Source organism: Pan troglodytes, chromosome 4, assembly GCF_028858775.2.
Source record: "Pan troglodytes isolate AG18354 chromosome 4, NHGRI_mPanTro3-v2.0_pri, whole genome shotgun sequence".
NCBI classification, from domain to species: Eukaryota; Metazoa; Chordata; class Mammalia; order Primates; family Hominidae; genus Pan; species Pan troglodytes.
Genome location: NC_072402.2, coordinates 88266147 through 88294019, shown reverse-complemented (window position 1 = coordinate 88294019; position 27873 = coordinate 88266147). Strand labels below are relative to the sequence as shown.

The window sequence follows — 27873 nt, the reverse complement described above, 5'->3', positions numbered from 1 at the left end:
ATCTGTATTTCAGGGGCAGAGGTAAGAAAGACACTAAATCTATTACTTTGTCCTGAAGCTTTTAGTTCATTGCTGATGATCTGTCTAGCCTAATTCAATTGTTCTGGGACAGTTGGTGATTCGGCCCCATCCAATGCTTTGCCTTCCAAAGCCTGTAGTGGTTACTTCAAATAAATAACTTGACCTTGATACGTGTTTGTGGATTCAGCTTAGTAATACAGATCTAAAATTTATGGGCTTAATTTTTAAAAACGATTCTGTCCCTAATTAATGCTTATTTTAAAACGGGTCAAGAGTTGCTCTACACCACATACATCACAACATGGGAATTAGAAAATTTGAACAGGTTTGCATGTACATGTGCTGGCAGGGCTGGCTTCATGGGCATGCGACCCAAGCAGTTCCACAGGGCCTTACCCTTAAAAGAGACTCTTGCATGTTTTAATGCTCCATCTCACATTTCTTAATTTACTTTTAACAAGCACCTGACATTTTCATTGTACAATAGGCCCCATGAATTGTCCTAGTATGGGCAAGAACTTTCATTACTAGAGACAAATGTGGTTTGAATCCATCAGGTTTTAGTGAATAAAATTTTGTAAATTAGCTATGGAATCAAGTAATGAATCTAGAAATGACATGGTTTCAAATCTCAGTTGTGCTACCTCTGACATTATAACTTTGGACTAGTTACTGAAGTTCCCAGAGCCTTAGTACCTTCTCTGTTAAATGAGGTTAATAAAAATATTAGAAGAAAATAAATTCTTTTTTTTAGAATGACACCTGGCATATATGATTAAATGTGAACTCTGATTAACAATATATTCCTGGGATTCCTCATCTGTAAAAGAGAAGTAGTAATATCTACCTACAGGCTTGTTCATAAGATTAAATGGTATCATATGCAACCAGCATTTAGCATAGATCCTAATTATTAGTGTGCAAGTGACAAATTTAATATTTTTAATTTTTCCACAAATGATAATATCTTTAGTCTATAATTCAAGCTCATTTTTATTAGTTAATATTAAATATACATTTATATATATGGAAAGGTGGCAAAATATGCCATTTTGGCATAAAGATTATTTTGAGTTAAAGGTACTCAAAAAAAAAAAAACGAAAAGCAGCAGATGTAAGAAGGGTGCTCTGCTCCTCCCCTTTTCTTCCTGAAAGCAGGAGATAAAACCCCCATATAGAAGATGTCCTCTCTATACCAGAAGAAAAGTAACATTCTTATCATCAAAAATGGGAAGTGAGGCCAAGAAAATGCCATACAAATGATTCAGATTTTGTTAACAAATTTTTATCTTCATTTATGCTCTCCATATACATTTAATTACTTTTTCACTATTGCCTTTGTCATCCTAGTATAAAAACATTGCAGTTTTGCCACTTCATTGGGTCTTTCTTTATGAGAGCTCCTGTGTCATGTAAAATTTATATTAAATGCTTTTCTCCTATTAATCTGTTTTTTTTTTTTTTTTTTCAGATGGAGTCTCGCTCTGTCGCCTGGGCTGGAGTGCAGTGGCGTGATCTCAGCTCACTGCAACCTCGGCCTCCCGGGTTCACGCCATTCTCCTGCCTCAGCCTCCTGAGTAGCTGGGACTACAGGCACCCGCCACCATGCCTGGCTAATTTTTTGTATTTTAGTAGTAGAGACGGGGTTTCACTGTGTTAGCCAGGATGGTCTGGATCTCCTGACCTCGTGATCCGCCCACCTCAGCCTCCCAAAGTGCTGGGATTACAGGCGTGAGCCACCGTGCCCGGCCTGTTAATCTGTTTTATGTCAATGTTATTATGAGGCTCAGCCAAAAACTCCCAAGAAGGCAGAAATAAAATTTTTGCATCTTCTACCAATATGTATAGGTATCCCTCTATGTATTGATGTAGGAAATATTGAAAAAAAGTGTAAGTGCTGAGAAAATTAAAATTCATCTGTCCAATGACAATGAATTATTTTTAATGTAAAATAAAACCTATAAAATATGTTAAACTACATAAAATATATAAACATAAACATATCTAGATATATGTTAGATACATAAAATTCATCTTACTGATTTCAGCAGCAATAACAGTAAGATTATGCCACTGAGATAGTTCACGGTCAAGAGGTTTTGATGTATAAAGAGATCCATTTCCTGAATGAATGTTAAAGATTCTGTCAAGGTCAGTATGGCGATCCAAGGAAAATCTGAACATGGAGGGCAAGAAAAAATACATGGCAGCATTATTAATAGTTTGCAGGAAAAAATAGTGAAATGCAAACCCACACATATCACTGATAATTACATGAAAGAACACAGTGCTTATCTGGAATGTAGATTGTTTGAATGACTTTTCCTAGTTGCACACACACATTCTCCTCAAGGCATAAATTGGCACTGCTCTGCATTTCAATGCTATTCTTCTGAATCCTTGTGTTATTTAAATTATTGTCTATTGTCATATTCATTCAACTGACTTTGATATATTTGGTCACAAAACAGTTGGAATTACAGACAGTTATATTGCCAACTGACTTTATTTAGTTATTGGAAGTTCTGCTGAAGAATAATACAAAGATTTATTGCAAAAGATTATTCCCAGAAGCTATGTGTTGTTCTTAGAAAATTGGAGACAATGTTAGTTTCATCAAAGTAATAGACTATCAACTTATTATGGTGTTTAGCAGCTTCATGATATAACACCCACGTAGCTTCAGTTTCCTAGCCATGTGTATCATTATTACACATATTGCTTTTAACTTGAGATATTTTAAAAATAGAAAAGTCTGGATGGCCGGGCACAGGGGCTCACGCCTGTAATCCCAGCACCTTGGGAGGCCCAGGCGGGAGGATCATGAGGTCAGGAGTTCAAGAGCAGCCTGACCGATATGGTGAAATTTCGTCTCTATTAAAAATACAAAAATTAGCTGGGTGTGGTGGCACGTGCCTGTAGTCCCAGCTACTCAGAAGGATGAAGCAGGAGAATTGCTTGAACCCAGAGGCGGAGGTTGCAGTGAGCCAAGATTGCATGCCACTGCACTCCGCCTGGGAAACACAGCAAGACTCCGTCAAAAAAAAAAAAAAAAAAAAAAAAGGAAAAGAAAAGAAAAGTAGTTTGGGATAAGAGTTTTTAATATATCTGTGTTTTTAATATATCTGTATCAAATAAAGTCTATATGCATTTGAAAAACAACAGCAAACTGTCCTGCAACTTGATTGCCAGCATGGTGTGCTGGGCATGATTTTAAAGCCTAAAACTAGATTAACATTCTGGTTGATGTAGTTTAAATAGATCCCATTATCTTTATCAAACTACATATCTAACATTCATATATTAAGAAAATCATTGTGTCTCTCCACTTGGAATAATTATTTTATTACCGAAAGATCTAACATAAATTTCACCTCTTCCCTGTAGCCTCTCATGATGATGTAAAGTGGAAGCATTTGTCTCCTTCACTCATAAAGCAGACTTTACCACCATCTTTCCATTTACCACATTGTATTAGGAATGAATTTCATCTCACATCTCAAACAGACAATAAAACATGAAAACACCAAGCCTCAAACTCTACTAGTCACTCAATGAGTATTATTTGATTCTCATCCTGAGTCTTCTTTTCTAACAGACTAAGAACTCCTTGAGAAACATGTTAATATCTGATATGGTGATCCACAAATATTTGTTAAATGAAAGAAAGAATGACCTAATTAATTGGCATTTTGGCAAATAATAAGGTTCCTTACTTCTGTAGAAATATGACATAAAGTTGAAAAATATAAATCAATAAAAGCATCTGCTGTCATGCATCACTGATTTTGCTAAATCCATTTCATGTGTGTTCTTTCTGAATTACTTCTTGTAGTTCAGAATGAAGAAGTAATGACAAAATTTTGAACATTATGTGGCATTATCTTGCAGATACACAGAGATCACAGCTCTTTTTCAAATATGATTCAAAGTATATAGTTTGCAATTCTGCATTGGAAAGTTATGTGTGTTAACTTTCATTTTCCTTTCTAAAATAATTTCCAGAACACACATTTTAAGAAAATCCCTTTGATTACTGTATTAACATTTACAAGATATGACACAATTTATAGCATGTCAAGTATGATCCTTCCCCGAACAACATATTGCATTAGTAAGGCTATTCTATTTTTTTAATATATATATTCTAACCAAAGAGTGACATCCAAGAATTTTCATTAAATTTTCTACATCAAATTAGTATAAAGTCAAAGTATACAGCAACTTAATGGCATACCCTCAGTCATTGATAAGCAAGGGAGCTATTATTTTTGCTATAATATGTATAATATTATACCTAAGAGTATAATATACATATACATAATATAATATACATAATAGGAATATAATATGTATAATAATATACACAAGATGATTCTTTCCTCCTAGTCTTTAGACTTGCATCCTCATTAACTATTTTATTTTAAATATCCACAGATATATTTTGACATACAATAATTATATGTCCATAGGAGGATTTAAATTCTATTTCATTGTGTGGAGAAATATCTTGGTATTACAATTTAAGTATGCCACTTGATATACATTTAGATAACAATATTATATTTTATTTTGTAAAGTCTATTTTAAAATCTGAAACACAGAAGACAGCCTGCTAAACCTTAGAATCTCTACCAAGAAAATGCTTGGTAAATATTTAATGAAGAAAATTAGGCCTGTGTATTGGCTATATAAAACTTTCAAAGGAAAAAGAAAAAAAAATACAAGGAATGCAGCAATACAGATGTTGGTAAATGAATTGGGGAAGAGGCATTTATGGGAAAATCATGCTGGCATGTACAGGTTTCTTCTGCCAATATGTAACCTGTGATGCTGTGTGTGAATATAAGAAAACATATTTATGTGAAATTATAGAAATAAAAAGTAACATAGGTATTCATAAAATACATGATTTCACTTGAAGATATCGCAGACCCTATAGAATTTTTAACTGGTTGAAGTCATATGGCATATAAAATTAGAAGTTTCCTGCATGTGCTGTGGCATATGTAGGAGAAAGATAAGAGTGCACTCAGAAAGTGAACAATAACCATCTGCACTCATACTTGACTGGTTCACATAGAAAATGAGCAAGGAAAATTAGCCTGCAGAGATTTAGAAAACAAATGAAATCCAAAATACGAAATGGATTAATGGATTATAGTAAGTGTTCATTTTCATGCTGAATAGTATATGTCAATATGTGTATTTCTTTAAAGTAATAGAACAAGTGTCATTGAAACATTGATTATTTTTCATTTTCAGTTTATTACATCTCATCTGTTTTTAAGCTGTCATAAGAAGGAAAACAAGAATTGAAAAGACTCATCTTTCTAGAATGTTCTCATATTTTTTGAAAAAGGCAGAATAAATAAATAAAGCAGAATCCTCTCAACTTTGATGGCTGTGCATTAGGGGAGTTTCTAAAATCATAATATAACCCACATTGCAGCATTGCAATTACTTTTTTCTTTTTTTACAAAGACAGGGTGTTGCTTTGTCACTGGAGAGCAGTGGTGTGAATGAAGGTCATGGCAGCCTTGACCTCCTGGGCTCAAGTGATCCTCCTGTCTTAACCTCCTGAGTAGATGGGACTATAAGTGTGCACCACCATGCCCGGCTAATTTTTAAATTTTTTATAGAGACAGGGTCTCAGTATGTTCCCCAGGCTAGTTTCGAACCCCTGAGCTTAAGCAATATGTCCAACATGGCTTCCCAAAGTGCTGAGATTACAGGTGTGAACCAGCACATCCAGCCTACTTTATAACTTTAAAACTTCTCTCATTCAACCTTACATTTTATTTAATAACTTGAAAGCACAAATAAAGTAGTTTGGTTGCATGTAAACGCAGAGTTGACATAGCACCCTGGATCTGTACTAGGGATCAGAACAATGAACACCGTAAGGAGACAGGCAGGTGTAACAAGCAAGGTTTCAGTCTAAAGGGCATGATGAAAATAAGAAAACCATGAAGCTTGTGCATGCCCTGCCCCAAAAACATTCAGAGGCAATTTACTAGAAATGCCTGTGCTCACCATATTTGTATACAACTTATGGAACGACTCTTGTATCTTTCATCGCATTAAATGTTTTAAATAGAATTTCTTGATCTGTATATGTATTTCAACTGCTTTTTTTTTCATTTTAAACAACATTTTGTTTTCCTTTTTCCTTTTTTTTTTTTTTTTTTTGAGACAGATTCATCTCTGTCGCCCAGGCTGGAATGCAATGGCACGATCTTGGCTCACTGCAACCTCCGCCTCCCGGGTTCAAGTGATTCTCCTGCCTCAGCCTCCCGAGTAGCTGGGATTACAGGCACGTGCCACCAAGACCGGCTAATTTTTTGTATCTTTAGTAGAGACGGGGTTTCACCATGTTGGCCAGGCTGGTCTCGAACTCCTGACCTCGTGATCCACCCGCCTCGGCCTCCCAAAGTGCTGGGATTACAGGCGTGAGCCACCGAGCCCGGCTGTTTTCATTTTTAAAAGGCACACTTACCTAATGGGGCTGGAAATAGAATCTGGGTCCCTTGCCATTACAGTACCAATGATTGTGCCCACTTCAATATCTTCATGAACTTCAAACAGATAGGAGGACCTACTAAAAACAGGAGGTTCATCCACATCTTCTATAGAGATTTTCACTATGGTAGTATCTTTAAATGGTCCTAGGTAATAAAAACGGGGATCTACATGGGTGTTTTCTGCTTCAACTTTCAGAGTATAAAGTCTTCGGCTCTCATAGTCGAGTGGCTGTATAAAAAAATAAATCATCAAATTAGAGTGAGGGAAATTGGATGATATGCTCCCACCCAGTTACAATATGATTTTTAAGTTGTGGTTGAGTTCTCTTACATAGTTCATTAATTATAAATAAAAAAGACTGACACAAATAATATAATCTTCATGTTTCATTTACAATTCAACTTTTACTTTTTATGCATTCAATTAGTAAAACTTCGGAACATAGGAAATTGAGACTTTAAATCTTGGAAAAATTGGGATGGAAGCGGAAACCTATTTTAAAGGTGGTACCATTATAAAAAATTGGCTAATGGATGTTGCATGTGTTTGCGTGTGAATGTGCACGTGCAAAGGTGTTAGCTACTGCTAAATTTTTCTAAGTAAATACATGCAGTGATCTTTTTACATCTATGCTGTGATGTTTCCATTCAATGTAATGGGCTTATGATATTATAAAAACATTATGAAATCTTGGAGACTAATATACAACTTTCAAGTTATGTCCAATATTCAAGATAAGAAAAACCTTCTGTTTTTCTAATAAGAAAAAATTGATAGTAATTTGGTAAATAGGTTACATGTTGAAACAAAATGCCTTAAATATTCATATAGTTTAACTGTTAGAAGTATAAAATCAACTATTTTCTATCCCACCTATTCTGAAATGTATGTTTTGTTAACAGATAAATGATATTATTAGTTCAGATTCCCTCGACCTTTTATTTTTGTTTCAAAAAGAACAAGATTCTATTTGTATTACTGCTGCTGTCTGGTCTGAAAAATGACAAGACAGCTGCTTTCCCATTTGCTAGTCACTGTCCATTTAATAACAGTTGGTTTTGTACTTTGTACCTTGCAAAAGTATCTCAGGATAGTTTAATTATTAACTAATGCTTGTGTAGTTACTCTATGTATGGCATTTCATTAGGACCTAAAGTTTAATGTGCCTTATTTTTTTCTCATAATGATGGCACTTATGCTACAATAACAAACAGGTTACCTTTAGATTGTATCACTGAGCATATGTTAGCAGAAAAGTTTAATTTATATAGCAGAAGGGAAAATGTGAACAATTAAATTATGTTCCAATCCATGCTGTCTCTTCTATTAGTAACTCTAATTATTGCTTCATCATCTGGATAGATGGCATTGGACTTTTTATACCTCCAACTGGGATGATATATTGCCATTATTAGGTATTAACTACACAATTTAAAATAAAACAATGTGATTATGATGGGCTTTTATTAATGTGGCTTAGAAATATGATCACACATATATTAACTTGCCTTTTATATTTTCTAAAGTTTCAGGTTTCCTGTCTCAATCAACCAAAACATGTGGTCAAAATTTTCAAGGAGCTCTTTGGCTTTATGTCTTTCTTATGTATGCACAGTATAAATTACATTGTTGGAAAATTAGAGTAGTATTTCCCAATGGATCATTCATGATCGAAGAGTATATAATGCAATCCCTACTCCTGAAACACACAGATGCTTATTTATATGGATGCTGTGCACCTTTTTCACAGTTATGATGCCTTCCTGTGTGTCCTTCTCAGTCACGATGTCAAACATATCAGTACCGTCACCATCAATAATTCGGTATTCTACTTCAGCATTTTTCCCAGTGTCAGCATCAGTTGCTTTGACACTTCCAATGGCTGTGCCAACTGGGGAGGATTCAAGAACTCGAAGATGAATAGTGTCTGTAAAGTATAAAGAAAAGAAGAGAGAGACAGAGAGAGAGAGAGAGAGAGAGAGAGAGAGAGAGAGATTTCTCAATAGAATAGCCAAAAGCAAAACATGTATGACGCAATATAATAGATCTTAAACTCTAAATCAGATGTTGACAAATGATGAATACACATAATATGGATAACATTAAGGTCTAGGAACTTCCGGGGCTTTTGTCTGCGCATACTATGAATAGTAAGAAACAAATCCTAACAGTAGGACAAATTCTGGTTTAAAAATGAGTATGTTCATAAAAAGAAATGAGTTCATATCTTTCGCAGGAACATGGATAGAGGTAGAGGCCATTATCCTTAACACACTAATGCAGGAACAGAAAATCAAATGTCACATGTTATCACTCATAAATGGGAGCTAAATGATGAGAACTCATGGACACAAAGAGGAACAACAGACACTGGGGCCTACTTGAGGCTGGAGGGTGGGAGGAGGGAGAGGAACAGAAAAACAATAATTGCTGGGTACTAGGCCTATTATCTGGTCTATGAAATATATATCTGTACAACAAACCCCCGTGACACAAGTTTACCTATGTAACAAACCTGCACATATACCCCTGAAACTAAAATAAAAGTTAAAAAATATTAGCATGTTGTCTCTTTATTTTATTTTATTATCTTTTGAGATGGGTGTCTTGCTATGTTGCCCAGGCTGGTCTGAGCTCAAGCTATCTTCCCATCTTAATCTCTGGGATAGTTGGGATTAGAGATGCAAGCCACGCACCAACCAAGCGTGTACTTTTTCATTGCATAGATCTGCTTTGAGGGCACATATGTATTTATGTGTGTTTACACAATCACAACAAACCACAGGACATACACTGAATGTTTCTGTGTAGTTGTTTTTACTATGCTATATTTAGTTATTTACTACTCATACTTATTTCAACTGCATGGCAGAACATTACAAAATCCAATGAAATCAGCCATAATGGGTAGGAATCCTATTTCTACTTGTGACAGCAGGAACAAAGGACAGTCTGTGGAAAAAATATAAAGATGCCCTTCACAGTGTCAGAGTGAAAACACTCAATACTGACAAACTCCCCTTCATTCCAGAGAAACACAAAAATTCATGTTTTTGGTGTACCTAGATGTGCTTCCAGCATGAACAACCTCTACTGCTAATGAGATTTATGTTTCAGCACCTGATCATAAACTACATATTTCTGATGGATTAATCGACCTCAAGTACACTCTGATTATAGCACCTTCTTGCTCATAAACCTTAAGTAATTCTCCTTAATATACATAATAAAGTCCAGACCTCTTAGCTTGTCACAGTCTTGCCTGAATATGTCTCTCCTATATCATTTTGCATTTAGTCACTTCCATGAAAGATATGGACCAAACTGGGCTTTTCAAAGTTTTCTAGGCAAAACTTAATTTCCTATATTACTATTTCTTCTTTCTTTCTCTCTTTCTTTTCTTTCTTTGTTTCTTTTCTTTTTTTTTTCTTGATGGATTCTCAGTCACTCAGGCTGGAGTGCTGGAGTGCAGTGACATGATCTTGGCTCACTGCACCCTCACCTCCCGGGTTCAAGTGATCCTCGTGCCTCAGCCTCCTGAGTAGATGGGACTATAGGCACCTGGCACCACACCAGGCTAATTTTTATATTTTTAGTAGAGACCAGATTTTACCATATTAGTCAGGCTGGTCTCGAATTCCTGACCTCCGGCGATCCTCTCACCTCAACCTCCCAAAGTGCTGGGATTACAGGCATGAGCCACTGTGCCCAGCCCCTATATCACTATTTCTATATTTCTCTCACATAAAATTCCTTCCCCTTATCCTCATGTTATCGTAATGCAGTTTACCAAATCTGAGAAAATGGCACTGTTCAAAGCTGACTGTTTGTTGGGCTATGCCAAGCCAAGGAGAGAGGCTTCAGAAAAAATGAGCCAGCAGACACCTTGTTCTCAGGATTCTAGTCCCTAGAATTGGGAGAAAATACATTTGTGTGGTTTAAGCCACCCATTCTGTAAGACTTTGTTGTGGCAGCCCTAACAAATGACTACAGGCATATACATACGCTACATGTTGGAAGTCATTTCCTAAGAGGCATCATTAAAACTCAGTTTCCATCACACTGCAGTTGGTCCCTTAGCCTGTATCCTTCATTTTTTTTAATCTCCGGTAACACACCACTGAAAGCAACTCTCAACTCATTACTTTGCTACCATCTTATTGGTTCTCTTTGCCTTTGCTGATTCTTCTTGGAACACCTGTCCCCTGGATATTCTGATGGCTCCCCTGTTCTCTTCCTTCAGTTGTCTGCTCTATGGGGACCTCCTCAAGAGCTTTCACTAATAGCTTAACTGAAAATAGCCTTATCAAAAGTAGTGCTCACAATCACTTCTCCTATCATCCGTCATCACCAGGCATTCTATTATCTACTTACTTATTTGTATGGAACATAAGAATGTAACAGAAAACAGGCACTTAGCATTTTTATCTAAGAGTTCATCTGAGTGTAGTAGCCACCATATCATTATTTGTATATTATTTTATACAATAAAATAAATTATTTGTGTATTGTACATTGTATAGAAGCTTCCTACCTAGTCTACTAGCTCCTATGCTTGGCCAAATCAAATCAATTCACACACACTCTTAGTCCACATTGTAGCCATATTGCCCCTTAAAAACATTCATATTATCAAGCTTTACTCAGGGTTTCAAAATGCTTTGATTGTTCCCATTATACTTAAAAGAAAATATCCACAGACTGACCCGTCATAATTTAGATCCTCTGTCCTGTCAGTTTCTCTCAAATTAATACTATCCAATTATCTTGGTCTCTTTTAGCTTTGTCACACAAACTTTTCCTACCTCAACATTTTTTCCTTCCTTATGAAAGATTTTCAACACAACTCTGCCTGATAACCACATCCTCTTTTAATATAGTTCACTATAATTCTACCACAGCACATCATAAATTCTAACCTGTTGATTGCAAGAACTCTCTTTAAAAAATTAAATTTTATACAAGTGGCACTTCAATAAATGAATTTATTACTCCTTAGCAAAGGTGACCTTTCTAAAATACAAAAATGATATCACTGCCCCAATGAAAGCACTTATTGTTGATGTTAAGTGTTTAATTTCAATTGGTGTATAAAGTCTTATAAAATTTGATTTCTGCTAAAATCTTCATTATTACTAGTATCTATTCTCAAAGCTAGAGCAAATAGGAAATGCAGCCACAATATTTTTTCAATTAATGAGTTTTCAATTAAAAATTTTAAATATAAGGAATATTTAACAAAACAAACACAAATATATGGATGGTTAGATTGAGATATATATATAACTTGAATAAATCATTTAGAGAGTACAGATTCTTTTAGAGCTGGCATGAAACATTTAATCCAATCTAACCAAATACTAAGTTATTACACAAGTTTAAATACATTTTAATAAACCACATTCTACTAAATATTCTGACCATGCCACAATTAAGTTAAAGGTTAACACAGAAAAGATAAACTCAAATCCTTGTATTCCTGAATATTTTAAAAGAATAAAATTAAAAATAACAGATAGTATCAAGATTGTGACAATTAGAAAATATTACCAACACTTATGTGCTAATAAAATTGAGTACTTAGCCTTAGTGGAAAATTCGTAAAAATAATTAAAAATATACCAAAATCTACAAAAGAGAAAATCAAGTATGATTTAAAATATTCTACCCTTCCAAATCCAAAGAGTTCACTCAAACAGTTTTCAAGGAACATTTATGGAAAAGAAAATTCCAGTCTTATGCAAAGTGTTCTTGAAGAAAGAAAAGTGGGGCTCCTATCATAATTCATGAGAATGGTATTACCCTGATATAAAACCAGACAGGAGAAGAAGAGTCCAGTAGACATATAGTGTGGTCAAAATTCAGGCTGTACCACATGGAAATGTATAATATTTAGTAAGTTCATTTAAAAATGTTTCCGTTTACAATCACTTATGTAAAGTTTAGTTTATTACAAACACTATTCTAATCATTTTACTACTAATTAAATTCCTGACTTTGTTCAAATTTCATCTTGCCATTAAAGTCATTCTTTTCTGGAGATCTCACTTTGCATTTGACTGTCATGTCTCCTCACTCTCCTGCAATCTGTGAGAATTCTTTAATCTCTGTCTTTCATGACTGATATGGTTTGGCTGTGTCCCTGCCCAAATCTCATCTTGAATTGTAGCTCCCACAATTCCCACGTGTCATGGGAGGGACCTGGTGGGAGGTAATTGGATCATGGGAGCGGGTCTTTCCAATCCTGTTCTGGTGAGAGTGAGTAAGTCTCATGAGATCTGATGGTTTTATAAAGGGGAGTTCCCCTGAGCAATCTCTTTTGCCTGCAGCCATGTAAGATGTCCCTTGCTCTTCCGCCATGACTATGAGGCCTTCCCAGCCATGCGTAACTGTGAGTCAATTAAACCTCTTTCCTTTATAAATTACCCAGTCTTGGGTATGTCTTTATTAGCAGCATGAAAACAGACTAATACAATGACCCTGACACTTTTAAAGAATACTTGTCAAGTTACTGTGCAGAATCTCTTTCAAGGAGGGCCTGTCTGATATGTTCTTGTCATTAGATTAAAGTTATGCATTTTTGTCAAGACTATCACTGAATCAGTCTGTTCGTAGTGTATTATATCATAGCAGGGAGTATCCGATGTCAATATGTCTTAGGACTGATGATCTTAAGTCAATTAGGTGTTTCTACCAGTTTTCTCGTTTGTTAAGTTACCATTTTTTTCTTCATAATTAATATATATCTTGGTGAAGATATTTTGAGTGTATGCAAATATCCCATTTCTCCTAAAAAAAAATGCCCACTAATTTTAGCATCAATCAGTGATCTTGCTGGCAACAATTAATACCGCCATTTACTAATAGTGATTTTCAGTTTTTTTCATTCAGTTCCACGTTTATTATTTGAAATTCTTCTACAAGGAAAAGCTGCCCCTTCTCTCTCATTTATTTTTACTTATGCTTTTATTTATTTAGATCAGTATAGATTCAAAAACATTTATTTTATTTTATATTATTTATTAGAATCTAATAATATGGTTATTTATTGTTTTCTGCAAATCCTTCTAGATTCAGCCATTGGATGATTTTTTTAGGTTGGCTCTGGTGCCTTTCAACATGTCTTCATCATTCCTTCAGCAAGTTTCCTTAATTTCTGGCATCACAGAATGTTCCAAGTTCATCTTATATTTTTTGTGCCTAAGCCCTCAAATCAAACAAGTTTCCATATATGCCTGGTTGCTTCTGCTTGAGAAAGAACCATAATTGTTTCATATAGTACAGTATTAAAAATTAAAAAAATATATAACTCTTGCTTCATAATGTGTAAATATGTCAAAATATGTACATGAAAGTAATTTGTATTTGAAATAAATCTAATTATGTATTGAATATAAAAATCTAAATAACAGCAAGTTATTGTTAACATGTTAATTGACTTTCATTTTAGAAATCAACATATCTGCATCCTTGAAAAGGAATTTTGAAATCTATGATTTTTAATATTAGTATTTAAGACTTTTCAGCAAAAGAAAAAATTCTCTACAAGAATAAAATGAAAGTATTTACATAGAAACACTATAACATTAGAACTGATTATGCATGCTTTTTGTAAATTTATATTTGTAAAGTAGTTGCACATTTTTGTTTAATCATTATTGCTCAAAAAGGTCTACAATTTCATTTCTTGGCGTGAAACACAATTCTAATGCCCAAACACTGGTCAGTAATACCACTGTTTTCACATTGATATAAACTAAATTTTCTTAGAGATTTGCTGTTTCTAAGTCTGAAGAATTGAAGGGAACGTGGGAATAGGATTTCTTCTTGAGACCAAAATTAAGTGAGATATCAAAGATTAATGGGATCACAGAAACATACAAAGAAACCAACTGTTGCCTCCACTGCCCAACATTTAGAAAATTTGATAATCAATAGGAGAATAATAATTCAGGTGATTAAAATACATTGAATCATATTTGTTTTTTGACAATGCAAGCTAAATAATTCAGTTCAATATCTTAGTGACAAACAATTAATATTTGTGGATTATATGTAAAGATAAAGATAGTTGCATGAAGGTAGTAAAAAAAACTCAAGTCCAAATTGAAGGGAAATGAGAGCCTAGAGAAGTAAGTGAAAAGCTAAAAGTTTTTTTGGCCTGGGGATATTTGCCATTTTCACAACATTTATCTTTATTTTTATGGCCTCTTGAAGCAAGGAGGGGATAGACCAAAATCTAGGTTATCTACAAGGTTATTTACCGAAGCCGCAGATAGACTCCACAACAAACTAAACCTAACGAGATTTGCACTAGGTTTAAGGGCGATCCAGATGTAAGCCACCCTTGACAACATTTTAGATTTCATAGTGTAGGCTCAGATAACCCTGGTAATATCTATTTTTACAGACACAGACAGCTTTAACTGCTAGGGGAGAGGGTGACACTGTGGTATCCACAATGGATTGGGATGAAGGATCACAAAGCAGTCTAAAATTACTTGAGGGAGATTCTGTGTACAGACAAGAAAACCTCTATGCTTGTCCTAACTAAGAGGACGTTTCCTGGCTGCTTTTCCACATATCTTTTTCTCTCAAGTGTCTTTTGCAAAAGTGAGGCACATTAATATCTCTGAAACGTTTATTATATAGCTCAGTGAGAGTATAGTTGTAAACATTTAGCTCATAAAGCCAAAAAGGAATGAAAAATGATGGCATTAGTTACCCTAAAATATAGAACAACACATCAAACGCATGTTAGAGACAGAGACAGATATATATACACACACATATATATACACATATACACATATTCACATATATATATGCACACACATAAATATATTTATATATACATGCATATACATAAATACACGTAAATATATGAGTGTATATATACATATGTGGATATATAATGGACAGTTTTACCAAGCTAATAAATCTTTAATATTTTAATGGAATACCTTATTCACCATCTTTAGTAAAAATAAACTTTTGAAATTTTCCACTGAGGGCAAATTCAGCCCTGCCACAATGTTGCAGGTTTTCCTGCCTCGAAGATCACAAGATCTCCCCTTTCAATGAATATCATGTTTTTTTCCCTGTTCTCTGCATGTCTCAACATAATGCTTGCACTCAAAAATATTAAGTCATATCTGTATATTAATAAAGTTATTTTATTGCAAAAGGCAGCTTTGACCTACATCAGACAAGGATTACAGTGAGATGGTAATTTCTAAGTTTATCTTGCAAGGGACTAATTTTGATTTTTTGACATGTGCACTTTTTTTTTTTTTTTTTTTTTTTTTGAGACAGAGTCTTGCTTGGTCACCCAGGCTGGACTGCAGTGGTGCGATCTTGGCTCACTGCAACCTCCACCTCCTGGGTTCAAGTGATTCTCACGTGTCAGCCTCCTGAGTAGCTGGGATTACAGTTGTGCACCACTATGCCTGGCTAATTTTTGTATTTTTAGTATAGATAGGTTTTTGCCATGTTACCCAGGCTGGTCTCAAATTCCTGGCCTCAAGAGATCCACCTGCCTCAGCCTCCCAAAATGCTGGTATTACAGGCATGAGCTACTGTGCCCAGCCCACATGCAAAATTTGAGTTAAAAATTCTCAGTCTGCATCTTTTTTGGTTTTCACCAGCAATCCTAAATTTATAAAATAATTTTTAGCAAAAGTTTAGTTTATAAAACAATATAGATCAATATTTTAATGATCTTCAGTTAGAAAGGGATTTCTAAAACAGCAAAACAAAATTTAAAAAGGTTGATAAATCAGTCTATACTCAAACTAAAACCTTCTATAAAATAAAGACAATGTGCAGAAAGTTAATCATTTTACAAATAAAGAGAAGAAGATAGTTTCAGCACACATACTTACAAATACAGTATGTTTAAAGATCCCTAAGAAAAGGCAGAATAACCTAGTAGAGAAATTAGTCAAGGATGTTGACAGAAAACAATTTACAGTGGAGGAAACATGAAAGATCAATAAACAGAGACAACTATCCTAAAATTAAACCAGGCAAATGCAAATTAAAGCCAAGATGTGATACCATTTTATACTTATGAAATTAATAAAAGTTAAGTCTGACAATCCCAAGTGTTAAAAGTATGTGGTAGAATAGAAACTATTAAGTAGAATTGATGGATGTTATATTTGACACAATGACTTTGGGAAATGTAATTCCCTAGAGCTGCTGTAACATAGTAACAAAAACTAGGTGGCCAATAACTGTAGAAACATACTGTCTGAAAGTTCTGGAGGATACAAGTCTGATTAGGACATACTCTTAGAGAATCTTCCCTTGCTGCTTGCTACTGGAATTTGCTAGAAAGTCTTGGTGCCCCCCAGCTTGTAGCTGTATCACTACCATTGCATACCATCTCCCCCCTGTGTGTTCACTTGGCCTCCCCTATTTCTGTGTCTTAATTGCTCCTTTTCATAAATATACCATTCATATTGGATTACGGCTTTAACTCTAATAACCTCATTTTAAACTATTTTCTCTATTTCCAAATAAGCTCAAATTCTGCGGTACTGGAGGTCAGTAATTTGACATATATGTAGACATAGGTCATACAGAATTATTGTTTGTAAAATGAAAAAAAGGAAGTAAACCAAAGTGTCAAACAGCATGAGAACAGATGAATAAATCATTGTATAATCACACATCTCAACGTAATACAAAAGCAAAAAATGTGAGCTATACTTATATGGAAAAATATGGGTAAATCTTGGGAACATATTACTGAGTGAAAAAAAGCAAGTTTCAGAAAATGATGTATAGTGTGATACTATCTTTATAAACCTCAAACAAGAAGAGGTCAATATATTTTTTAAGAATACATACATTCTACTATGAATATATATACACACAGTTATATACACATACACCTCCCCAACTCCGTCCCTTTCTGTATCTATCAGTCTCAATGATCAGATACTATCACACGGTAATTAACTCTGGACTATCTAAAAAGAGAGGATGATGTATGTACATGTAAAGTATTCTTAAAATCTTTGTAATGTAATTTTTCAGGTGGTGCTACTTATAGTCTTTTGTATTTATTAAATACGACTAGAAAATTTAAAACAAACAAACACATATACAACACAAATCACTTTTTTTGTTGTTGTTTTTTTTGAGATGGCATCTCACTCTGTCATCCAGGCTGGAGTGCAGTGGAGCCATCTCAGCTTGCTGCAGCCACCACCTCCCAGGTTCAAGCAATTCTCCCATCTCAGTCTCCCAAATAGCTGGGATTACAGGCGTGTGCCATTTCACTCGGCAAATTTTTTTTTTTTTTTGTATTTTTAGTAGAAATGGGGTTTCATCATATTGGCTAGGCTCCTGACCTCAGGTGATCCACTGGATTCGGCCTCCCAAAGCACAGGGATTACAGGCATGAGCCACCGTGCCCGGCCACAAATAATTTTCAAGTTGAGAATTTAAAGTATGGGTAGCATTCCTGGCACTCAACAGAAGCAAACACAGCTCTGCTATATAAGATTTAACAGGAAAACAAAAAACAGAAAAGCAACAAAAACTCAAACATACAAAACACCCCCAAAACAAAACAACCACTAGCTGAATCCGATCAACAAAATGGCTAATGTTGCAGTCATCAGATGCAGAACAGTCCATATACAAACTCACGTTAAATATGTTTAAAGAAGTAAAAGTTGGCCGGGTGTGGTGGCTCATGCCTATAATCCCAGCACTCTGAGAGGCCGAGGTGGGCGGATCACCTGAGGTCAGGAGTTTGAGACCAGCCTGACCAACATGGAGAAACTCTGTCTTTACTAAAAATGCAAAATTAGCCGGGCGTGGTGGTGCATGCTTGCATGCCTGACTAACATGGAGAAACCTCCTTACAAAATTAGCTGGGCACGGTAGCACATGCCTGTAATCCCAGCTACTCGGAAGGCTGAGGGAGGAGAAGAGAATCGCTTGAACCTGGGAGGCGGAGGTTGCGGTGAGCTGAGATAGTGCCATTGCACTCGAGCCTGGGCAACAAGAGTGAAACTCTGTCTCAAAAAAAAGAAAAAAAAATTAAAAGTTAGCATAAAAACATGACTAGACTATAACTCTAAAAAATAACTCAGCATATTTGATATTAAACCAAACTATTAAACTAAACATAACTGAATATTAAAAACATAATCATTGAAGTTAAGAAAATAATGGATGGGTTAAAAAGATTAACATCATCCAACAAGAAAATAAATGAGCTGGAGGAAAAAAGGAAGGATGTAAATGTATTTAACAACTGCTAAGTAGGCCGTGCCAGGTGGCTCACGCCTATAATCCCAGCACTTTGGGAGGCTGAGGCGGGCGGATCACAAGGTCAGGAGTTTGAGACCAGCCTGGCCAATATGGTGAAACCCCGTCTCTACTAAAAATACAAAAATTAGCCTGGTATGGTGGCAGGCGCCTGTAGTCCCAGCTACTCAGGAAGCTGAGACAGGAGAATCATTTGAACCCAGGAGGCAGGAGTTGCAGTGAGCCGCAATTGTGCCACTGCACTCCAGTGGGCTACAGAGCGAGACTCTGTCCCAAAAACAAACCAAAAAAAAAAAAACAAAACAAAACAAAACAAAAAACTAATATGTAATTGTGAGTGTTAAAAAAAAGATTAAAATGTCACTGACATTTCAACAGCAACTCCTGATCCCACAAATTATTGAACAATATTATCAAAATTCTATGGTAACATTATTTTGAACCTTGAATGCTCACTTTAACCACCACATTAATTAAGTGTGATAACTCAATGAAGATGGTTTTAGATTCGGCATAGTCCCTTTGGATCTTTTCAAGGAACCTAGTAAAGAAAGCGTTCTAGGAACATAAGGGACTAAATCAAGTTTTAGGAATGCATGAGATCCAGAAAGTTCGAATCCAAAGCAAGAAAGTAAAATAAAATAAAATAAAATAAAAAAGTCTGGGATGACAGGCGTTCCTGACTATGAAGATTAGCCAGCCTGTGCTGGAACCAGAATACTGAGGGCTCTAAGATTGCATCTTCAGGTCTGCCAAATTGAAGCAAATGCTATAGGGCTGCTCACTAACAAATTTTCAGCAGCTGCCCACACAACACATCAAAAACACAAGCCTGTAATATCTTGGAAAACATAACCCTGCTAAAAAAGATCTAAAAGATTCATCAGTTGAAAATAATTACTTAGGAAATAAAATGTCTGCCTTTTTTCTCTTTGACCTTTGGGAGCAATGGTATGCTCTGTTATAAATTTTAGCACATGAGACCTAAATTTTACAGTTAACAGTACAGCATTTTTGAAAATTACACTAAAAAATCAGTTTGTGTCTTAAACAATAAAAAAATTTTGATACATTTAGTGCTGTAGTGAGAGTGCTCGTAGGACAGAAAGCCAAAGAAGGAGGTTGACAATGGTGAATATTAAAACAAAATAAAGGCACACGCAGAGGAAACCTTTCATAGCATGGCATTTAAATATGCAAAGATAACTAATACAGAAAACGGGGATGGGGGCAGGAAGGGAGGGTGGGGAGTGAAATTATATTTGGGGAGAACAGAATGATGGGTAACTGATGTCCATTTTCATCAATCATAAAAGCAAGTCAATGAGTAATGTATAAAAATATCTCAACAAATAACAAGAAGATATTAGTTAGAAAATTGTAGCTTAATCCTAGATGAACTAAAAAGAGTAATAAAGTTGTTATCTGTGAGAATTAGAGCTATAGATGAGAATGGAATGGACGGCTTATTTTATATATGTATATATACACACACATAGGCATACATACATGCATTTAATACTCTAGTAAAAATTGTTTTTAAAAATTAAAAAATTTCCTAATGATAGAAGAAATAATCAGTTTATGATAAAAAATTACCATATCAATGTTCTCTCCCAAAAGAGACAAAACAAAAGAAAAAAACATTCCTTTGTTCCATTAATTTTACTTTCATATGGAATTCATTGTGAATATTATCTCTGGAAATTTGTTCTCAAACATTTTATTTTTAGTTTGACTTCTTTGTGATTGTTTGATTTGTATTCTTAGGCACATGCTTAGAATCTGAAAATATGTCTGCTTTAAACTTGCCATTATAGTTCTGGTCAAATATCCCAAAATTATTTATTACTGTATTTTATTTTTCGATTGGTGCAGAGACAATATTTGTTACAAGGTGTATTTCATGTTTATGAGAGTTAGTGTTTTTCATGTTAATTTTTACTACTTTCAAGACTTAAATGGGAAAGTGATCATGCTCCACTGTTTCACATTAAAATGAATCTAAATTTTTTAAAATTTTACTGATGATACAATATAACTATATTGATGATCTATCAGTTCTTTTCCACAGTAATTTGTCTGAAGAAATATAGATGGGTTGTGTGTGTGTGCATGAATGCACATACGTACATTAATTTTTTTCTAAAGCACACATGCATATAAACACATTTATTTTTCCCTAAAACAAAAATTGATTATATGGCAACATCAGTAATTAATTCATTCAACAAATTTATATTCAGTTCCCTACATACAGAAGTTAATCGTGCTTTCTCTGGAATTATGTTTATGCTCAGAAATCATTTTTAGGACAAGATTTATTGGGTCTATTTCAAAATTGAAAAGTGAATTTCTATATTTTAAATGTATGAAACAGTGATTCATTCACACTTTCTAATTTATTTCTAAGATGAGTCTGTTGAATAGAAGTATCCTACTTTGTCAAGCAAACTGAAATTACTAATTGAGAACCAGCATGCTCTTCCTCCAAGGGTGTTTGCCATTTCGGGCAAGGAGTAGGCAGAGAACTAGAAAGCAGGCATAGATTGTTTATGCATACACTGACAAAGGCAAATGAGTGCTTAAGTTTCATTTCTCCTTAAAGACACCTATTTGCATGCTCCTTATTTTTTATCTTACAGTGATGAAGCTTTAATTATGTGGTACGCTTTCCTATCAATTCTAATTTATAGTTGTTTTAAATTCATTTCCAGGTGTCAGATTGAATCATCTGCTCCCCTTTTAATGTTTAGGCAGATAAAGATTTCTTCCTGGTGGGTACATTCTTAGTATGGTTACCCATTTAAGTGCAAAGGCATGAATGTGAGAAGGAGAGAGGTAATTGCCATTTCTATATCACATAAATAAAGTCGTATTGAAAAAGTAAAAATCTAGAAGGTAACATCGCAAAGAAAGCTTCCTAAGGACTGAGCAAAATGTGGGGCTACATAAATAAGTGCACTTTCATCCTGATACTGACAACCTCACACAACATCTGCACTGGCAGTTATTAATGATTTCAAACAATTTTGATGCATTTATGGTTTTTCGCTATTTGAGGCTGATATTCCTGGTCACTTCTTCTACCAAAATTTGATCAATAGGACCTTTGCACTTGAATATTTAAAATACTGCCAATTTGTGTACAAGAGTTAAAAATAATTGACAGCTCACGTGAGTAAGCGACTTTGGAGGAAAGATATAATAGGTGATTTAAGAGATGTGACATAGTGACTTCCTTAAGAACAACAAAATGATGCCAGAAATCAACTGGGAGGGCGACAAAGGCAAACTGCTTACCTCTAGATTTTGAGTTTAGCGACAAACAGCTGCTGTTTCTTTTTGTTGATAAAAACCAATAAAGTTCAAAGAGATATAATGTGTCCTCATCCTTTATTCTCTACCCTCATTGCTACTCACATTTACATTAAAATTCTACTTTTCCAGAGTTGAGATGAAAAAGGCATCATATATATGAATCAACAAAATAATTTAACTTTAGCTTAATTTTTTTATTTGCTTTGTGTATAATCATATTGTAACATCGCTATGCTGCATGATAATCTCGAACAATACTTGCTTTAAGAAAAATGTCATAATTATGCACGTTTATAAACCATTCCACTGTATAATGCTTAAAAGATGTTTTTTAATGAGCTTAAGAGGAAGAAATTAAAAACAAGATAAAGCTCCTTGGAGGGAACTGCAGAGTAGTTAAGGAAATTATGCAATGCTAAATGGGCATTTAGGAGAAAGCAGAGGAGAGCTGAAAGTCACACCAGAGACTGAGAAACTACTGAGGCTTTTGAATTGAAGATTCTTACCAGAGGAAAGAGAGAAACCCAAATTTGTGAGCACTGGAGATACGATCATCAACTCAGCTTTGGGCATTTAAGTTAAATTAGAGCAAAACGAGATGCTGTACCATGTCTTAGTTTCCTGTTCAAGCTACTGAAGAAAGTAACTTGACAAAGCTTTCAGCGAAGCTGCCATGGATCCCCAGAGTCCTGGAAATCTGTTTTGCTACATTTCTCAAAAATGGTCTCCAAGTTAATTGGCATCAATAGATAATACACAATGGCAATGTGTATAAACAATAAAAGCATATAGGATTCAGGGAGGTTAAGACAAACTTTAAATTAATCACTCATAAATATATTGTCCTAGGTATTCTTTACAATGGATCTCACCTGAAATTGTAAGTGTACTAAAAACTCTGCAACAACAGCTTTAATTGTGTCTAAACAGGTTTGCATAACTGGTTTTACATCTATATTTCTAAATTTATACCTACTGAGGGATACTGTCCGAGTTGTCCTAGAGGACATCATGATACAGAAGGAGTGTAAATCCCATTATGTAAGATGCCAAGTAGTTCGGTCTAAGGCAACTTTCCACTGGACTAACTGGAATGTTCCAAGTAGGTTTTTGTATAATTTCCACATACATGATTTCTCTTAGAGAATTACACAGTTCATCACAGACGGAAAATGTGTATTTCTCCTGGTTCTGTCATGCTAAACGTTTAGCCTGGCTGATATTTTACATGTCTATTTTCACTAATATCTCGTTTGCACACATCAGATTCACATGCTGTATTTCACTAGCTACTAGATAGCACTGTCTTTCTGCAGGGATCTCAATTCAAAATGCTCAAGTCCAATTGAAATCCCTGTCCCTCTCTTCAACTAAACACTTCCGGTAGAAAGCTTGAAAGTACCTTTTCATTGATATTTTACCTTTTAACCCTCAAACCTTTTATCGACTTAGTTACTAAATTGTCTTAAATGTATCTCAAATTCCTCTTCTCTTCAGCATTAGTTCAGACTGCAGCAACTCTTGCTGTTCCTATCCAGCAATGTGCTTCATTGCTATCAAAATAATTGGTCAAAACAAAGAACTGTGCCTGATGCTGTCCGAAAAAAGATCTCTTAAATAATCTATGCAGCATTTTATCTTTTTATTCAACCCTTTCATGATGCTAACAATGTCTTATCTCATAATCTCACCTCTCACAATCCCTGATTTAAACCAAATTACACACATTTCACTGAAGTCTGTTTTTATTCATTTTATCCCCTTTAACAACAATAACCACCAAAAATGTTCCTTCCCTCATTGCCCCTTATTTTTTTGCCTGGAAAATTCTTATTCATTTTAGAAGTAGTTTTAAAGAATGTTCTTTTTCATGATTCCCTTATGTCTAAAATATTTAATTATTCAGACAATCATAATTATGGCACTAATCTTATTGCATTACTCTCCAGTTATATGTGTGTACACATTTATGTTTTGTGTATATATGTATAAGTATATATAATCATATATATTTTGTGTATATATGATGAATATAAGTATATATAGTCATATATACTTATATAATTAAATACATATAGTCTTACATATACTTATATAAATATAGTCTTATATATATTTATATAATTAAATATACAGTCTTATATATATTTATATAATCAAATATACTTATATTTATACATATATACACAAAACATAAACATGTACACACATATTATATATATTTATATTTATACATACATACACAAAACAAAATATATAGAGTCATGTTTCACTTAACAGGGATACGTTCTGAGAAATGCATTGTTAGGTAATTTTGTTGCACAAACATCACAGAGTGTACTTACACAAACCTAGATGGTATCGCTTTCTACACAACTAGGCTATATGGTACAGCCTACTGCTCCTAGGCTACAAACCTGTACAGCATGTTGCTGTATTGAATACTGCAGGCAATTGTAACACAATGGTATTTGTGTGTCTAAACATAGCTAAACACAGTAAAAAATAAGTATTGGTATTCTAATCTTACGAGACCACCATCACAATAGGTGGTCCGTCATTGACTGAAATGTCACTATGGAGTGCATGACTGTATAGTTACAAAAGCAAGCAAGAAAAAGTGAGAGAGACAATGAGTAAAAGAGAAACTGAAATGAAAAAAAGTAAATGTGTGTATGTGTGTGTGTACGTGTGTCTGTGTGTATCAGAGACAGAGAGAGAGATTGTGTCTGTTTATCCTACCAAAATGCAAATTAGTTGTGAATGTATCCTGTAGGTAATTTCCTACTTTAAGACAATTACAGTTCATTTTTATTTCTTAGCACAGTTCTTGGCACATAGTAGGGCTTCAGTCAATGTTTAATACATCAATGAATGCTTTAATAACATAATTTCTTTGTAACTCCTTCAAACTATAGGCATTGGGAACATGAGGGAAAATCTGACAGAAGTTGAGGATATTTTGGTGGTCACAGTAAAAAATCACACTGTATCTAATGAACATAAATCGTAGAACAGTGCTTTTGCATGTAAGTAGGTTCATTTTTTTTTTCTAGATAATAAAACAGGGAAAAAGAGACATTTTTAATTTTATTCCCTTCTTTCTCATGCTGAAGCATCTTCCTTGGGGCATACCTGACAGTTGCTCTAGTTGAAAAGTGCTTGATAATTTTAAAATATGCAAATCAGCCTGGGGCCTACATTACCTTGGGATCCCCAGTAGAGGAGAGGTTGACTCTATTTACAAAGTGAAAATCAGCACTTATTAAATCAAATCTCTCTTGTACCAGGCAGGGATTATGATAGTCTCACAGCTCACTGAACGTACGTGTCTTAAATCCCTATGTATATCATATAGACATTTCCTTGAAAGACCTTGTCTCATGCAAACTTGTTTATCTGCCCAGGCAGTATAAGGATCCCAGAAAAGAGGTCAGTCGTGTTTGGTCCTTGGATATTGCAAAAGCACCAAGCAATAAAAGTATGATTTACCTGTCTCTGTATCAACATGCATACACATTTTAAGAATTCATGTGTCCTGCCTGAATTTTGCCCTATAATCTATGTAAAAGTAGTGAACTACAGAATTAACTAAAGTGGGATGCATCAAGGAAGATTAAATTTTTGATGTGCCAATATCTTTCTAGGTGTAGTGCTTTGAAGCACAGGCTTAAAAGCCGAATAACCTGGATCCGTAACCTGCTTCTTATTTATTTCATGAACAAGTGACTTTACATTTACATGATTCTGTATTTTTAACTAATGAAAAGGGGTAGATTTATGTTTGTGCAAAAGTAATCGCAGTTTTTGCTATTAATGGAAAAATTACTTTTGCACCCACCTAATACATTGTCTATCTCATACGGATGATGTAAAGATTGAGTTTATATTTGCACAATATTTTACAGTAGTATTTAGTACATGCTATATCAATGCCTAATACTATTATTTTTACACTGTTGCTGTTTTATTTACTTGGGCAAACCAGATAATCCTTTTTTAAGTAATTTAATGAGATAAAGTCAGTAGCCCTACAATGGCATTCAGACAAAACAAACAAACAAGCATGCATAGGCATGACATCTCTTTTGGGTTCCGCATAATTCTGGAATTGTTTACAGTTGCTTCTGAATTGGTTGTAGTTGTGTATAATCTTTAGTGTTAATTTGATGGGAAATATAATGAATTGATGTTGAAATTCTCAGGAAGTAAGATCTTCCTTCAGTTTATTTGTATACTCAAAGTCTTCCATCACCTATAATTTATCTTAATAAAAACTGTCCTTTAAGTGGGGAAATTTTTTATTAATTTTCACAACTAACATTAACCAAATGATGAAAAACTGCTTATATTTGTCACTATTCTCAATAATCCATGGGAAATATACAGTAGACAACAATAAATTCACTCTTTTGCGTGCATTTAGGATTCATCTGGATGCTTACATAATAAATATCATATCAAATCTCACTTAATTTGACATTGATTATCTATATACATAATACCCTGCATACATATGAGAGAGTCACTCAATCATACAGTGACCTTTTGCTTGGAGTTTGTAAGGATTTTTTCTCCCTCATAAAGTCTCAGCAAAGCTGACACTACATAAATGTACATGTTATTGGTCCATGACTTCTATTTGTCAACCTAAATTGTGTGCAATAATGTCTGAGTCAGTGAGTGTACAGAAGCATGATTCTATAAAAGCCAGGTTTCTCAGGAGCTCATACCCATTGTTAAGTGGAATTTGAAAACAATCTGCTTTCCTTGACTTTTGTCCCTGTGATGGGATGTATGGAAAAGCACCTACCTGTGAATAAAAGGCTCTATTTTTACTTTTTTTTTTTTTGAACTAGTATCTAGTCCTAGGCACCAACCAGTTGGCTGGGACCCTGACCACCTGCTTAATTGCTTTTGCAAACTCTTTATCTCTAGGCCTTGACCTTCTTCTCTGGTGCCTTTTTTTTTTTTCCTTGAATAGATTTGAGAGTCTTTTCAAATAGACATTCTCTGGAGTGTTAAGGCAAAGATGGAATTAGCCAGGCCTCAGTACATTAGATGTCCCTTAATCACTAACTATGGACAGACGAAAATAAATATTGTAACATTTTCTCAGGGATACTTTTTGTAAAACCTTTTGGAAACAAATACTGTTGTCCCAGTTGGTTTTGTCAAGCCCTACAATGATCAGGTTTCAGTAATGTAATCTTTTCATAGACCTTTCCAATGATCAGTTTTCACAATTTTACATAATTTTATGATTTTCTATTTTTTATGATTTTAGAGAAAGAAGGAAAAGGGGTAAACAGGACTAAAAATATTCAAGTGAAAATACCAGGCAGATAGATTTAAAGTATGGAAGTATAATATTTTTCTAACATTAGCAAAATGAAACAGAAAAAAATAAGGATTATTGAATGTTTGGTTGGAGAGCAGGAAAATTTGCTCTGGAATCCTCCTCAATGGAACTGTTATTGGTACATATGAAGTAAGTGCATTTATTTTGTATACATTTTAATATTTAGAGCAAAAGAGTAGAAAATACTTTCAGATATCAGGATTTAGGTATTAGATATTAGGATTTTAGATATCAGTTTTAAGGTGCATCCCTACCTTCTAAGCCATGGACTCATTTTTAGAATTATACTAATGTGCATATGTTAATGTTCACATATTTATATACTTTAAAAACCATGAGACTATAAAGATAAC

General features: G+C 34.5%; 1 protein-coding gene across 4 annotated transcripts in view; it reads right to left on the bottom strand.

Moving 5' to 3' along the window:
* Positions 1–27873, bottom strand: part of CDH10 (cadherin 10) — a 159436-nt gene that overhangs the window by 16350 nt on the left and 115213 nt on the right. For 3 of the 4 annotated variants that reach the window (XM_009449368.5, XM_009449369.5, XM_016953500.4), the window contains 3 exons: positions 8286–8473; positions 6521–6774; positions 2061–2197 (listed from right to left, as the gene is read on the bottom strand). In XM_009449368.5, coding sequence (XP_009447643.1) covers positions 2061–2197; positions 6521–6774; positions 8286–8473 — 579 coding nt within the window. The remainder of the gene's footprint in view (positions 1–2060; positions 2198–6520; positions 6775–8285; positions 8474–27873) is intronic. The other variant, XM_063811374.1, reaches the window with a different exon arrangement.